This window comes from Sprattus sprattus, assembly GCF_963457725.1.
Source record: "Sprattus sprattus genome assembly, chromosome: 12".
Lineage (NCBI taxonomy): Eukaryota > Metazoa > Chordata > Actinopteri > Clupeiformes > Clupeidae > Sprattus > Sprattus sprattus.
This window is the reverse complement of record NC_137910.1, coordinates 26,332,291-26,347,121: the sequence shown is the minus strand read 5'-3', so window position 1 is coordinate 26,347,121 and position 14,831 is coordinate 26,332,291. Positions and strand designations below refer to the sequence as shown.

Sequence of the window (14,831 nt, the reverse complement as noted above, 5' to 3'; positions counted from 1 at the left end):
AGATGATGATTCATATTGCGTAAATGCCTATGATGTAATTTTAGATTGGACAAATTAACTGTATAGCAGCAAGTTCCAGCCTTACCAGTTAGTGTACTTAAACACGAACACAAACAAGCACTGAGGTTGAATACAACATTTTAAAGGACCTCACAATGAACACCTGTGCCCAAACTGGCAACGGTAAATAGAACACACCTGGGCAGAATTCTAACAAATAGGCAAAATAAAACTAATTTCTAAAATACGGCCTCAAACACTACTGATATTTCACAGCAGACAGATGTCTGTTTATCGCTCAGGATTTGAATCTGTATGTGTATGACTCCACTGTCTGCAGCATACCACGCCTGCCTGTTAACGGCACACCCACGTGAACATCTTCATCATCGGGCCCTCTTAAAAACATGCAGGCTCTGCCTAATTGCCTGTACCTACTTGCTCCCCTCAGTGACTCCTGCGTGTGAACCTCCCCAACAAAGAGTCACAGCATGCCAGTATCTCAATGCAAGACACGCAAATCGTGTTATGCATCAGCTCCCCTTAGCTTGGGTGACTGGTGCCTCACAGGCTGCAGACTACACCCAGCCAAAAGCTTTGAGGAGTATCAGATATCAACTCTCAGGCTCAGACAGATGGCCATTTAAACAGAAAGAAGTCAGTATTATGTTCCTCCGTCTTCCAGTGTAGAGTGTAGAACACATTTAGAATATCTAAATGAGCTTTGTTCTCCTCTGACGATGAATGATCTTTGATTCATTCTCCGAGCTGTTATGGCTTTGAAAGCACTAGTCTTTAGAAAAGAGGCTTCAAGAATGTGCCAAATGCACTTGAGATCCACATGAAGCAGTAAGACGTCTTGTTATGGATGGCGTACAGTAATTTTTTTCTGCTTCTCAGAGATGAGTAAGAAGCTATTTTTGGCACCAGTATGCTGGAGGCTCCAGCAGTTTCCCTCCAGACATAAAATATCCTCAAAGTCACGCAAATCCTCAGATGTCAGTTGGTTAGGTGACAGATCTAGACCATTACTATTGACTACTCGCAAATTCCCTGTCTAAATCTTCAAACAATACCCTACTGCCGGAGGGTCAAAGCTATCTAATGCAGTGGAACCAATGCAAATGGTGTCATCTTTCCTCATGGCTGAAAAAATAAACAAACATCATTTAATTCATGTCACCCCTTTGCATTGGACCACAAGTTACCAAACAGCACCAGTTCCATTCTAATGCACATCTGAGGGTACACCCAGTATACTCTGCCAATCAAAGATCCTTCGACATGAGATCCCCTGTGTAAAACAACCTCCACGTTACTTAAAAACATCACCGCTCTTGTCACTCCTGGCAATGTGAAAGAACTGGGACCCTGCCATCAAGAAAAAAGAAAAGACTAGTGCTTTGTGAGCAGCACCAGAAGGACCCCCACAGGGAAAACCTCTCAAACCTTCTACAGTTCAATTCTCTCTCCATACAGCCCTGCCAGCAGCTATTAAAAGTGCCTTTCCAACAATGCATCTAACAATGTCACTGTCAAACAATGTCTTTCATTTCATTCCAGATAAAATGGCTTACAACATGACTAAGGAAAGTGCTGGGTTAAGGGTTGATGGTCAGATAAGCCGGCATTTACTGAGACACATTATGGATACTGAGATAACTGAGGAGTTGACCACTGTTCTAAGAAACTGAAAGAAACACTTGCCTCACCTGTTACTCACTAGATTTGAGCTTGTTTAGAAAGTGGCAGCATTAAAATGATTTCACATGTCTGCATAATGATACACTTTTTAAAAGTTAGGGTTAGGGTTAAACCTGCATGTTGAACAAAACACAGATGGCTCCAAGCTTAGAATAACTGTTTACCAAATAATTCGCAAATATATCGCATCACAATTATACGGGTGTAAGACAAGAGAGAATTAAAAAAAATATTGATGCATGTGTATCAAAGCCATTATAGCACAGTGCTTTATTCCAATACATTTATAAGCAACGGAGCCTAGACCAGGATAAATAATGCTGCTGTCCGTTTCTGTGAAGTGCACAATCTGTGGAAGAAAATGTAATTAAGTAAAATCAGCAGGCTAGCTAGAATGCTCGCTTAAAGCCAGAGATGTTTCATTTACCTGGCGCAATGGGTGAGATAGCGAAATGTTCCTTTTCGTTTTCTGATAACCTTCATCGGGGACTGTGCGGGGGTCGCAGAGTCAAAAGCATCTTTGGTAGCGCAGAACTGCAGAGGTACCGGTGGAAAACTGACAAGTACCTCTCTGACATTTTAACGTTGATATGAATTTAATGGGATTTATATGGCATGGTATATACAGGCAAGAGTTTCAACTGACTTATTTTCTTGTCTTGTCAGGACACCATTTAGGCGACTGTCACCACAGCGAAGTAAAACAAAACATAAACACAGCCTTTATCAAAGTAGCCTACGATAGGTCTACCAAATGTCGTCACTCGCCTGAGCGGCGAGCATGTTATTAAGAATACAAATGGTAATTCTAAGACAGTGCCATCCAACAGCTACATCACGGTAACTAGCCTATGACAGAGAATCGTTTCCATGCAGCCTAGCTGTGTTACGTTCCTGCATAACCGGGCACTTATGAAACTGTCACTGCTGCAGCCTACTGTATTGTAGTACATCCACAGGACCCTTGGCATAAAGCATTCGATATGCAATATCACGATATTTACAGCCTTGCCGATCGTCTTGCACTGCTGCCATCACATTTTCTCCGCACTGCAGCGCGAGAGCACAGTGAGCAAACACAGTGGCACTATACTCAAATTGCGACAGGCGGCGCGCGTCGCCTCAATCTAAGCATCAAGATCACGCTAACAGCTGGTCCCGCCTTAGATATGTTCTGGTCCAATAGATAGCCTTTAATGCTAACCCCAACCTTGATAGGGGTTTCTTTCATTACCCATTGGAGCAGTTTCAATCATTTAATATGAGGAGCAATCGGAAGCAAACATTCCCTAGCTCCATATGGATGTGAGTAGTAGTTTGGGATATGTAGTTCTACAAAAACCTCCATCGGTCATGCCAGTAGGAAGGATTTTCTAATCTAAATACTACAACTCCCTATGTCCACTACTTGTGACGAACGATTATCTTCTGATGCGTTTTTGTTAATTATTCATGATCGCTGTCGTGAGGCATACAATGCGCTTATTTAACGTTTTCAGTTTTGGTGACATAATTTTGGTGACAAAGATTTAATTGTAAATTAACAGATATTCACTGACATGTGCCAAAACGCTTACTCTATCACAATAGCACACTCGCATCCGATGGGCGTTTGCCTCCCACACAGGCACCCCGCCCGCTATGCATAGGGTCAGTATTGACAAGGTGCCAACACACGCGACACACAAAATCAAGAACGTTAACTTAGCACAATGCAATGACGAATTTCATAGATAACAAAGAAATAAAGTAGCTATTGTTCTGCCAACCTGCTCGCCTGCCGACGAAGTAAGACCTCAGATGGACACGTTTGGGTGAGGCGCATCATTCCGTTCCCAGGGCCGCTGCGGTTTTTTCTTCGTTGATGCTGCACCATTTCCCATCCTCCCCGTTCTCCGCTTCAGCTCTGAATCAGCATCACACGGATACTCCCTTCATGCACTGCGCTCTTGCGTACATATGTTGCGTGGCAACCTGAAAGGCGTGAATCCCAACATGACATTAGAACGGCCCATTGAGGAATTTCTTCCACATTGAACTTGGACCAATAGTCCTCTAGTTGCAATATACTAATTTGTGAAATTACCGATACATTTTGTGCGAATGTTTTTCTTCCTCTCTCTCTCTCTCTCTCTCTCTCTCTCTCTCTCTCTCTCTCTCTCTCTCTCTTTCTCTCTCTCTCTCTTTCTCTGTGAATACAACATAACCAGTTAACTCCTGTTAAGATAAGATGGACAGATGATGTGGTCTTATAATGGATGCATTCTGCATGCAGTAGCCTATAGTTCAGATTTTCTTGTAAGATTTGTCTCTTCAAATAATATAAAGGGGTTGTAGCCTACTTCTTTTATCCAAAAAGATTTTTAAGTTTATCTTAATGTTAGATGGGAATAACAATTAGAAAACAATCTAAATAGGCTACCTTGATTTTTTTTGACCTATGACTATAATTTTGGTCGTCAATAGATGCATTTTTGTGAAGAAATAGGCTAGTTGCTTTGAATGAATCACCTCATTGCAAATATACTTATTTGGATGCCTCAATTGCAGAACTTAGTTAGACCTGCCTATTGTTGCTCAATAAACATTGTCTCGTTAAATTATTGCCAAGCCAATCACATTAACCAACCACTCAGATGTTTTATTGCATCTTAACTTAGGCTATTTTGTCATGTTCCGCTACAGTGGATTTACACACTAATCCCACTGCTGTCACATTACGTTGTTGTTATTTTTATTGTCCTCGTCTAAATTTTGTAATTCTGTAGGAATGTGAAAAACACAGGACATGAAACATATGTCGATCAATATTAACTAGAAAATGCATTTCCTGAAGGAAATACCAGTTCATGAAATGCAAAAGTTAAGAAAGGAAGAAGAAAAGAAAGAAGAGTCAAAGAAGGAAAGAAGAAAGGAAAGAAGAGTGAAAGAAGGAAAGAAGAGTGGAAGATGGAAAGAAGAGTGGAAGAAGGAAAGAAGAAAAAAAAGAAGAGTGAAGAAAGGGAAGAAGAGTGAAGAAAGGAAAGAAGAGTGAAAGAAGGAAAGAATAGTTGAAGAAGGAAAGAAGAAAAGAAAGAAGCGTGAAAGAAGGAAAGAAGAAAGGAAAGAAGAGTGAAAGAAGGAAAGAAGAAAGGAGAGTGAAGAAAGGAAAGAAAAGTGAAAAAAGGAAAGAAGAGTGGAAGAAGAAAGGAAGAAGGAAAGAAGAGTGAACAAGAGTGGCTCTGGATAAAGAGAAAAAGAGAGTGAAAATATTGAAAAAAGGAGATAAAAATGGAGTGAAGAAGAGAGATTGAGTGTGAGAGAAAGTAGACTGAGAGGGATAGAGAGAAAGATGGAGAGATGGAGAGAGAAAAAAGTAGAGAATGGAAGGTGTCTTAATGTTCCTAGTTACAGTTAAATTGAGAGGGACAGAGAAGAGGTTCCTTGGATTTGGCGCAGGTGTCAGTGAAGCACAGGTGCAAGCCAGTTTAAAGACCCTATTATGATGTCATAATGGCCCAATGTAAGTCAATGGGAACATTCACGTTTTTATTTAATATCTTAAAAAGTATAAAGTTTAGAAAAGTGAAAAATACATAGCATAAGTGTCCTTTACAAGACCTACGCGACAAAGTTTGAATGAAGTTTCTACGTTAAGCGGTTCGGGCTGAATTAATCGCAGAAAAAGGTAAGAACTAGAAAATGCATTTCCTGAAGGAAATACCAGTGCATGAAATGCAAAGGTTAAGAAAGGAAGAAGAAAAGAAAGAAGAGTGAAAGAAGGAAAGAAGAAAGGAAAGAAGAGTGGAAGAAGGAAAGACAAAAGGAAAGAAGAGTGAAATAATCAAAGAAGAAAGGAAAGAAGAGTGAAGGAAGGAAAGAAGAGTGGAAGAAGGAAATAAGAAAAGAAAGAAGAGTGAAAGAAGGAAAGAAGAGTGTAAGAAGGAAAGAAGAGTGAAGAAAGGCAAGAAGAGTGGAAGAAGGAAAGAAAAATGGAAGAAGAAAATAAGAAAGGAAAGAAGAGTGGAAGAAGGAAAGAAGAGTGAACCAGAGTGGCTCTGGATGAAGAGATAAAGAGAGAGTGAAAATATTGAAAAAAGGAGATCAAAATGGAGTGAAGAAGAGAGATTGAGTGTGAGAGAAAGTTGACTGAGAGAGAAAGATGGAGAGATGGAGAGAAAAAAAAATAGAGAATGGATCGTGTCTTAATGTTCCTAGTTACAGTTAAATTGAGAGGGACAGAGAGAGAAGAGGTTCTTTGGATTTGGCACAGGTGTCAGTAAAGCACAGGTGCAAGCCAGTTTAAAGACCCTATTATGATGTCATAATGGCCCAATGTAAGTCAATGGGAGAAATTTATATTCGTTTTTCTTTATTATCTTAAAAAGTATAAAGTTTAGAAAAGTGAAAAATAGCATAAGTGTCGTTTACAAGACCTACGCGACAAAGTTTGAATGAAGTTTCTACGTTAAGCGGTTCGGGCTGAATTAATCGCAGAAAAAGGTAACAAGAATAAGAAGAAGAAGAAGAAGCCTAGGAATAACAATACAGGGCATTTCATGCACTGTAATAAGAAGAAGAAGAAGAAGAAGAAAATGCCTAGGAATAACAATACAGGGCATTTCATGCACTGTAATAATAATAAGAAGAAGAAGCCTAGGAATAACAATACAGGGCATTTCATGCACTGTAATAAGAAATGAAGGAATAGCAATACAGGGCATTTCATGCACTGTAACTAGAAAATGCATTTCCTGAAGGAAATACCAGTGCATGAAATGCAAAAGTTAAGAAAGGAAGAAGAAAAGAAAGAAGAGTGAAAGAAGGAAATAAGAAAGGAAAAAAGAGTAAAAGAAGGAAAGAAGAAGAGAAAGGAGAGTGGAAGAAGGAAAGATGAAAGGAAACAAGAGTGGAAGAAGGAAAGAAGAGTAAAAGAAGAAACGGAGAGTGAAAGAAGGTAAGAAGAAAAGAAAGTGAAAGAAGGAAAGAAAATTGAAAGAAGGAAAAAAGAAAGGAAAGAAGAGTGGAAGAAGGAAAGAAGAGTGGAAGAAAGAAAGAAGAAAGGAAAGAAGATTGAATATCTTAAAAAGTATAAAGTTTAGAAAAGTGAAAAATACATAGCATAAGTGTCCTTTACAAGACCTACGCGACAAAGTTTGAACGAAGTTTCTAAGTTAAGCGGTTCGAGCTGAATTAATCGCAGAAAAAGGTGAGAAGAATAATAACTAGAAAATGCATTTCCTGAAGGAAATACCAGCGCATGAAATGCAAAAGTTAGGAAAGGAAGAAGAAAAGAAAGAAGAGTGAAAGAAGGAAATAAGAAAGGAAAGAAGAGTGGGAGAAGGAAAGAAGAAAGGAAAGAAGAGTGAAGAAAGGAGAGAAGAGAGGATGAAGGAAAGAAGAGTGAAAGAAGGAAAGAAGAAAAGAAAAAATAGTGAAGAAAGGAAAGAAGAGTGGAAGAAGAAAAGAAACAAAGAGTGAAGAAAGGAAAGAAGAGTGAAGAAAGGAAAGAAGAGTGAAAGAAGGAAATAATAGTTGAAGAAGGAAAGAAGAGTGAAAGAAGGAAAGAAGAAAGGAGAGTGAAGAAAGGAAAGAAAAGTGAAAGAAGGAAAGAAGAGTGGAAGAAGGAAAGAAGAAAGGAAAGAAGAGTGGAAGAAGGAAAGAAGAGTGGAAGAGAAAAAGAGAGTGAAAATATTGAAAAAAAGAGATGAAAATGGAGTTTAGAAGAGAGATTGAGTGTGAGAGAAAGTAGACTGAGAGGGATAGAGAGAAAGATGGAGAGATGGAGAGAAAAAAAAGTAGAGAATGGAAGGTGTCTTAATGTTCCTAGTTACAGTTAAATTGAGAGGGACAGAGAAGAGGTTCCTTTGATTTGGTGCAGCTGTCAGTGAAGCACAGGTGCAAGCCAGTTTAAAGACCCTATTATGATGTCATAATGGCCCAATGTAAGTCAATGGGAAAATTTAGATTGGTTTTTATTTAATATCTTAAAAAGTATAAAGTTTAGAAAAGTGAAAAATACATAGCATAAGTGTCCTTTACAAGACCTACGTGACAAAGTTTGAATGAAGTTTCTACGTTAAGCGGTTCGGGCTGAATTAATCGCAGAAAAAGGTAACAAGAATAAGAAGAAGAAGAAGAAGAAGAAGAAGAAGCCTAGGAATAACAATACAGGGCATTTCATGCACTGTAACTAGAAAATGCATTTCCTGAAGGAAATACCAGTGCATGAAATGCAAAAGTTAGGAAAGGAAGAAGAAAAGAAAGAAGAGTGAAAGAAGAAAAGAAGAAAGGAAAGAAGAGTGGAAGAAGGAAAGAAGAAAGGATAGAAGAGTGAAGAAAGGAGAGAAGAGAGGATGAAGGAAAGAAGAGTGAAAGAAGAAAAGAAAGAAGAGTGAAGAAAGGAAAGAAGAGTGAAAGAAGGAAATAATAGTTGAAGAAGGAAAGAAGAAAAGGAAAGAAGAGTGAAAGAAGGAAAGAAGAAAGGAGAGTGAAGAAAGGAAAGAAAACTGAAAGAAGGAAAGAAGAGTGGAAGAAGGAAAGATGAGTGGAAGAAGGAAAGAAGAGTGAAAGAGAAAAAGAGAGTGAAAATATTGAAAAAAGGAGATAAAAATGGAGTGAAGAGAGATTGAGTGTGAGAGAAAGTAGACTGAGAGGGATAGAGAGAAAGATGGAGAGAAAAAAAGTAGAGAATGGAAGGTGTCTTAATGTTCCTAGTTACAGTTAAATTGAGAGGGACAGAGAAGAGGTTCCTTTGATTTGGCGCAGCTGTCAGTGAAGCACAGGTGCAAGCCAGTTTAAAGACCCTATTATGATGTCATAATGGCCCAATGTAAGTCAATGGGAAAATTTCGATTCGTTTTTATTTAATATCTTAAAAAGTATAAAGTTTAGAAAAGTGAAAAATACATAGCATAAGTGTCCTTTACTAGACCTACGCGACAAAGTTTGAATGAAGTTTCTACGTTAAGTGGTTCGGGCTGAATTAATCGCAGAAAAAGGTAAGAAGAATAAGAAGAAGAAAATGCCTAGGAATAACAATACAGGGCATTTCATGCACTGTAATAATAATAAGAAGAAGCCTAAGAATAACAATACAGGGCATTTCATGCACTGTAATAACAATACAGGGCATTTCATGCACTGTAATAATGTATTTTTACTAGATAAATACAACCAAAGTAGCCTTCACCTGTGGATGTCCATGCATAGTCGTTTCAAACTGTCAACCCGTACTTTTTGCACCACCAGACACTCTGTAGAAAGCCTATCACGTGACAGATCCGTACACATGGTTGCATATCGTCAACCCACAAAACCTGTCAAACTACAAAGATAGCTTTAAGGGGATAGTCATACACAGAGGTGAAAATGGCAGATGTGTCGGAGAGGACGTTACAGGTCGCCATAGCCATCTCGTTCGCAACAGGATTCCTTGCCGGCTGGCAGGGCAACAGAATGCGGCGAAAGTTTCTCGACTGGCGCAAGAAAAGGCTTCAAGATAAACTAGCAGAAACGCAGAAAAAGCTGGACTTGGCATGAGGCCGTGAGATATCTATTATTCTTACTTTAATTGGTGAGTGGTCGCCTATTATTGACATGGTATTTATGTTTTATGCAAGTAGGCTACACTAAACTGGCCAGTTGGGGTTTAGGCTACTCTCTGAACATATATACCAGGCTCAAATTAAGTGTTATGCAACAAGGTTACCACCGCAGCACTGCTTGCTACATAATTTTAGATTATATGTTGTGGCAGGTTTAATTATGCAACGTTATGTTGTTGCGTTTTTGTTGCACCAGTGATCAAAATGCATGTCCCCTGTTGCTTTTTAACAGATCAGGTCAGAAGTTCCTGCCATCATGAGGACCTCTAAGCTTCCGGAACCTATGCTGGTCTCCACCAATTTATGAGGACTGTGACTCTGTTTTTTATGGGCTTGTCTATGTCTTTATGATATTTCCTTCCACACATCTATGCTGTTCAGTTTGTGTTTGAGGCAGCTCTGCATAGCTCTCTGTGTTGAACTGATAAACATTTAAAAGTGTATCAATTGTCTTTTACACTGTGACCTTACCCCTTGTTTTTATGTCACCCTATGAACACTCTCCAATTTCAACCTATGCAATAAAGAGGTTTCTAGGGCACTGTAGCCCATCTGGTATAAATTTTAAAAAGACCTAAAGTGTAATAGGCTTCAGTGTGGATGTGCAAAATGTATCAAGATTCTTGGCATGAACATTTTCACTGAAGAGTTTAAAGCTGGTTGAAACAGGAAGTCATTGTCGATTTTATGTTTATTTTTTTAACTTTGCTTCAAGAATGTTTGAAACCAGCATCTAGCTTAGTTTGCCATTGACACACAGCAAGTATAGTGTCATGGGACAATGTTGGGAATCAGTTTTCCATTCTTTATCTCCTGTATTCAAGTACTGGCCTAAAATCCCATCTGACCTCCTTTATGCTACCTGTCGTGCAATGAGAAGCTTAACATGTGTGACATTTTCTTAGTCTGTGTTTTTTTATACATTTTTTAAAGATTTATTTATGGGCTTTTTAGCCTTTATTTGAATAGAACATTGAAGCATTTTGGACAGGAAGTGAGGAGGAGTAAAGAGGATCGGGAAACGACAGCATGCCAGAATCGAACCTGCATCCCGCGGGCATTGTAGCCCACAAATGGGGGGGGGCTTATTGGCTCGCCCCACAGCGCCCCCCTTAGTTTGTGTTTTTAACAGATCAAACATGCAGAGGATATTTAGGTATTGATATGTTTACTTGTAGGAGTGAGAGCTGTTCTAGTTCAGTATTTCCCATCTTTTTGTACTGTTTTTTCATCCATGGCTTTAGAAAAGTTCAGTATTCCTTGTACTCTCCTGTTTCACAAATTCAGATGAATGAAATACTGGACAAAATTTGTAGTTATTTTGTCGTTTTAGTTGTGTTAGATTGGAGAGATAGACAAAGACTGATGACATGTTATATTGTTCAACAATGTATTCTTAAGGCATATTGCAGAAGGGCATTTATAACAGCAGTCTCACTGCATTCTGGAGTATGATGCAAGTTCAGTCTGAAGATGATTTGTGATAACTGAGGGTAGTAACGACAGTGAAAACACAAGGCTTTCCCTATTTTACTCTTCCATAGTATACTTAAATAGTACACTTAAATGCTGTCACATATTCAAGTTTTCAAACCCATGTACTAAAAAAAAAATTGGTTCAAAGTTGAGTTGTTGCCTTACGACCCACCTCAACTTACCTTTTCTCAAGTAGCTCAGGGGAACTCTAGTAATAGCTTATACAGCATAGCTGCACCTGTGACTGTGACTAACTATATTGTCTACTTATTAAGCTGTGTATGCGATTTGGACCCATGGCAGTCAGGAGCCCAACACAGGTTGTTGTTAATTGTATTAGTCTAATGGTGGCAGTGCACATTCACTGTGTCTATGAAATGTCCTAATGAATCAATGTAAATTATATCTTAAATGATTAGATCAGCTCGTAGCTCAACTTCACAAACAGCAAGCTCAAAACTGAGCTATGGCAATTTTCCACAAATATTCATCCCCTTAATTTCTGATCAAATGTCTCCAAATGCAGCATATTTGTAGCCTATTGATATGGCTGTGTATTAACAATAAACTGTTCACACACTGATTCAGGCTGAACGTAAGACATTTTCCTACTCATTTTCCATGAACTACCTGAGGACATTTGATTATATCACTATAAGTAGATGAAAAGTGACAGCAGTCGTCATTGCAGGGAGTACAGGGATGATGGTAAAATGCTTTAGGTGTAGGAACAAGCTAATCAGATGGTAAGGTGTGTAGATCCTGTCTTCTGAAAAATATAAACAGATTCCTGATTTTGTAGGGAAGTCTTTTTTAACTCATAATGTTCAACAGATTGTGCTGATTAAAGCAATGTGGTTCACTTCTGTGAACAAATAATTTAGAAATGGAGGGCATTCAACATGACCGCATCTCTGCCTAGAAGTGGACGCCCATCAAGACCATCACCAAGAAGCACCAGAAGAATCCCACACATCACCTCTCTGGCAGCATCTGGGGTAAATGTACATGGGTCTACAATCAGACGAAAATTGAATAGACATGACATTCATGATCGGGTTGATAGAAGGAAGCCTCTGCTCTCAAGAAAGAACAAAGCTACCCGTTTAAACTTTGCCAGAGAGCACTTGGATAAACCAAAGGCCTTCTGGAAGTCCCTTCTTTGGACAGATGAGTCCGAGATAGAATTATTTGGTCACGATCAAAACCAACAATTTTCGTCTGATTGTATACCCATGTACATTTACCCCAGATGCTGCCAGAGAGGTCCAAAACTCTTTAGAGGTGATGTGTGGGTTGACTTTTACCTGATTTATTCTTCTTCTGGTGCTTCTTGGTGATGGTCTTGATGGGCGTCCACTTCTAGGCAGAGATGCGGTCATGTTGAATGCCCTCCATTTCTAAATGATTTGTCTTGGATGGATGGATGAATGGAGCTGGAATCTTTTGGAGATGGTCTTATAGCTTTCCAAAGACTGATGGGCTGTCAGAACCTTCTTCCTGATGTTCTCGGATATCTCTTTTCCTCTCTGCATTGTTGATCTGTGTGGGTACACCTTGGCACTGTTACAATAGTAATTGTGTACACACGGACATGTTGGAATGTGACACCTGAAGTGAGCTAATAAAGAGTTGCCCGGTTGGGCTGTTATAAAGTAATTCTGTAGTTCATTTATAAGAAAAGGAGCAGAATTAAACATGGTGGCAGCGGTCACGGACTTGACCAGTTAAAGTATCGTTTCGCGAGAAAAGCTACTGCAACGTTAGGAGAATATTAATATAAGTCTAGCTAGGGATTAGCATTCTCATCCAACCGAAATAGAGGGACTAAAACCTCCCCAACAGCTATGCATGGACTCAGGGAATCTCGCAAAGTCATGGAAGACCTGGAGGGAAGAGTTTCTACTTTATTCAGACTTAACCGTGGACGACGACGAAAAGAAAACTGTAAAACTTTTCAGCTATCTCGTTGGTGAGAGCGGGAGAGAGCTGTTGGACACTCTGATGGGTGAGACAGCAAAGGCTGAGTGGAAGATGCAGGACATCATTGATAAAATTGAGCTAACGAGACTGTGGAACGTTACCGTTTCTTCTCGAGAAACCAAGGTTCGAGTGAAGCAATAGACTGTTATGTCACGGACCTGAAAGTGTTAGCAAAGACGTGTAACTTTGGGACTTTAAGAGACTCGCTCATTCAGGATCGAATCGTGTGTGGAGGCAACAATGTCAGCATGAGGGAGCGGTTGCTCCGCGAGAAGACCCTGACGCTCGACACATGCATTCAGTTGTGCATAGCCTCGGAGTTGTCGCGCGAGAACGTCAAAACCATCTCCGGACCTAAAGTGGAGGAGGTGCATGCAATACAGAGACCAGGGCACTAGTGCACTACCAACAGCCAGCGGATAAAGTGGACTGCAAAAAGTGTGGCAAAGAGAATCATTTTGCAGCTAAATGTAAAGCAAGTCAGCAACCAAGAGAAAGGGAACAGAGAAAGAAACAAGTGCACAATGTAGCAGAACACGAGAGTGATGGGTTGAAATGCAGATGAAATCCTCTGTGTAACTGCAGAAGAGATTGAGACAGTGAGTTCAGTAGATTCTGATAAAAGACTCAACACACAGCTTTTTGCTGGAATGCTTTTGTGACATTTCAAATAGACTGTGGTGCTACTTGTAATCTAATTCCAATTGATCTGCTTGATTCAAACACAAAGATCGAAGACACAAAGAGTGTGCTAGTGATGTACAACAAAAGCAAGCTTAAGCCACTTGGAAAATGCAAACTGAAGCTGAGAAATCCCAGAAACCAGAAGCTGTACCAGTTGGAGTTCCAACTTGTGGATGAGGGCGATACAGTGCAATTGCTTGGCAAAAGGGCCAGTGAGGGCATGCAGCTGATTAAAGTGCACTATGAAAATATTATGGCAATTGACAGCATAGTTACAACAGTGCCAGAAATTAAGACTACAAGGGGCCAATGGACAATGGAGCAGATACAAGCAGAGTATGCTGACGTGTTCAAGGGTGATGGCTGCCTTGAAGGAAAATACAAGCTGGAGATTGACGACACAGTGACACCTGTGCTGCTGCCAAAGAGGCGGGTGCCAGTAGCAATGATGAAACCACTGAAGGCTGAACTTCAAGACCTACAGTGCAGAGGAATCATCACACCTGTAGAATGCAACACAGACTGGATCAATGGAATGGTTGTTGTCCAAAAACAAAATGGGAAGCTACGGATATGCATTGATCCAAGACCCTTGAACAAGGCGCTGAAGCGTAGCCACTTCCCATTGCAGACAATTGAGGACATTCTCCCAGATCTGGCTAAAGCAAAAGTGTTTACAGTATGTAATGTGAAAAGTGGTTTCTGGCATGTAAAATTAGATGAAAAGTCAAGTTTTCTGACTACGTTTGCTACGCCATTTGGACGTTACCGATGGCTGAGGCTTCCAATGGGGGTCAGCCCCGCACCAGAGGTCTTTCAGCGTAAGCTCACACAGGCGCTGGAGGATCTGTGTGGTCTGTACATCATTGCTGATGATGTGCTGATCACGGGACAAGGTGAGACACAAGAAATGGCACAGCGAGACCACGATGAGAAACTGAGACTGTTTTTGAATAGATGCAGACAAAAGAACATTAAACTGAACGCAGACAAGTTCAAGCTGAAGGAAAAAGAGACTACGTACATAGGACATCTCCTGACAGCGGATGGTGTAAGGATACATCCATTGCCATTGAACAAATGCCAAAGCCAACAGATGTGAAAGCAGTTCAGAGGCTGTTGGGTATTGTGAACTACCTGGCTAAGTTCTGTCCTCATCTCTCTGACCACTGTCAGCCACTCAGGCACCTGACACACAAGGACGGTGAATGGGAGTGGACAGAGCAGCATGACCATGGTTTCTCAAATTAAAAGAGACTATTTCAAACACACCGGTGCTGAAGTACTACAGCCCGGAGGAGGAATTGACTGTGCAGTGTGATGCCTCAGACACTGGTTTGGGCGCAGCACTGGTCCAGAGGGGTAAGCCCGTAACATTCGCAAGCAGAGCACTCACAC

At 40.2% G+C, this 14,831-nt stretch overlaps 1 protein-coding gene across 1 annotated transcript; it reads left to right on the top strand.

The window, feature by feature from the left end:
- The first annotated feature begins 8,963 nt into the window (after window positions 1-8,963).
- Window positions 8,964-11,281, top strand: lnc.lemp (lncRNA encoded micropeptide). Its single transcript, XM_080849368.1, has 2 exons — window positions 8,964-9,259; window positions 9,523-11,281. The coding sequence occupies exon 1, from the start codon at window positions 9,055-9,057 to the stop codon at window positions 9,223-9,225; it is 171 nt and encodes a 56-aa protein (XP_080705494.1). The 5' UTR covers window positions 8,964-9,054; the 3' UTR covers window positions 9,226-9,259; window positions 9,523-11,281.
- Window positions 11,282-14,831: the final 3,550 nt, after the last annotated feature.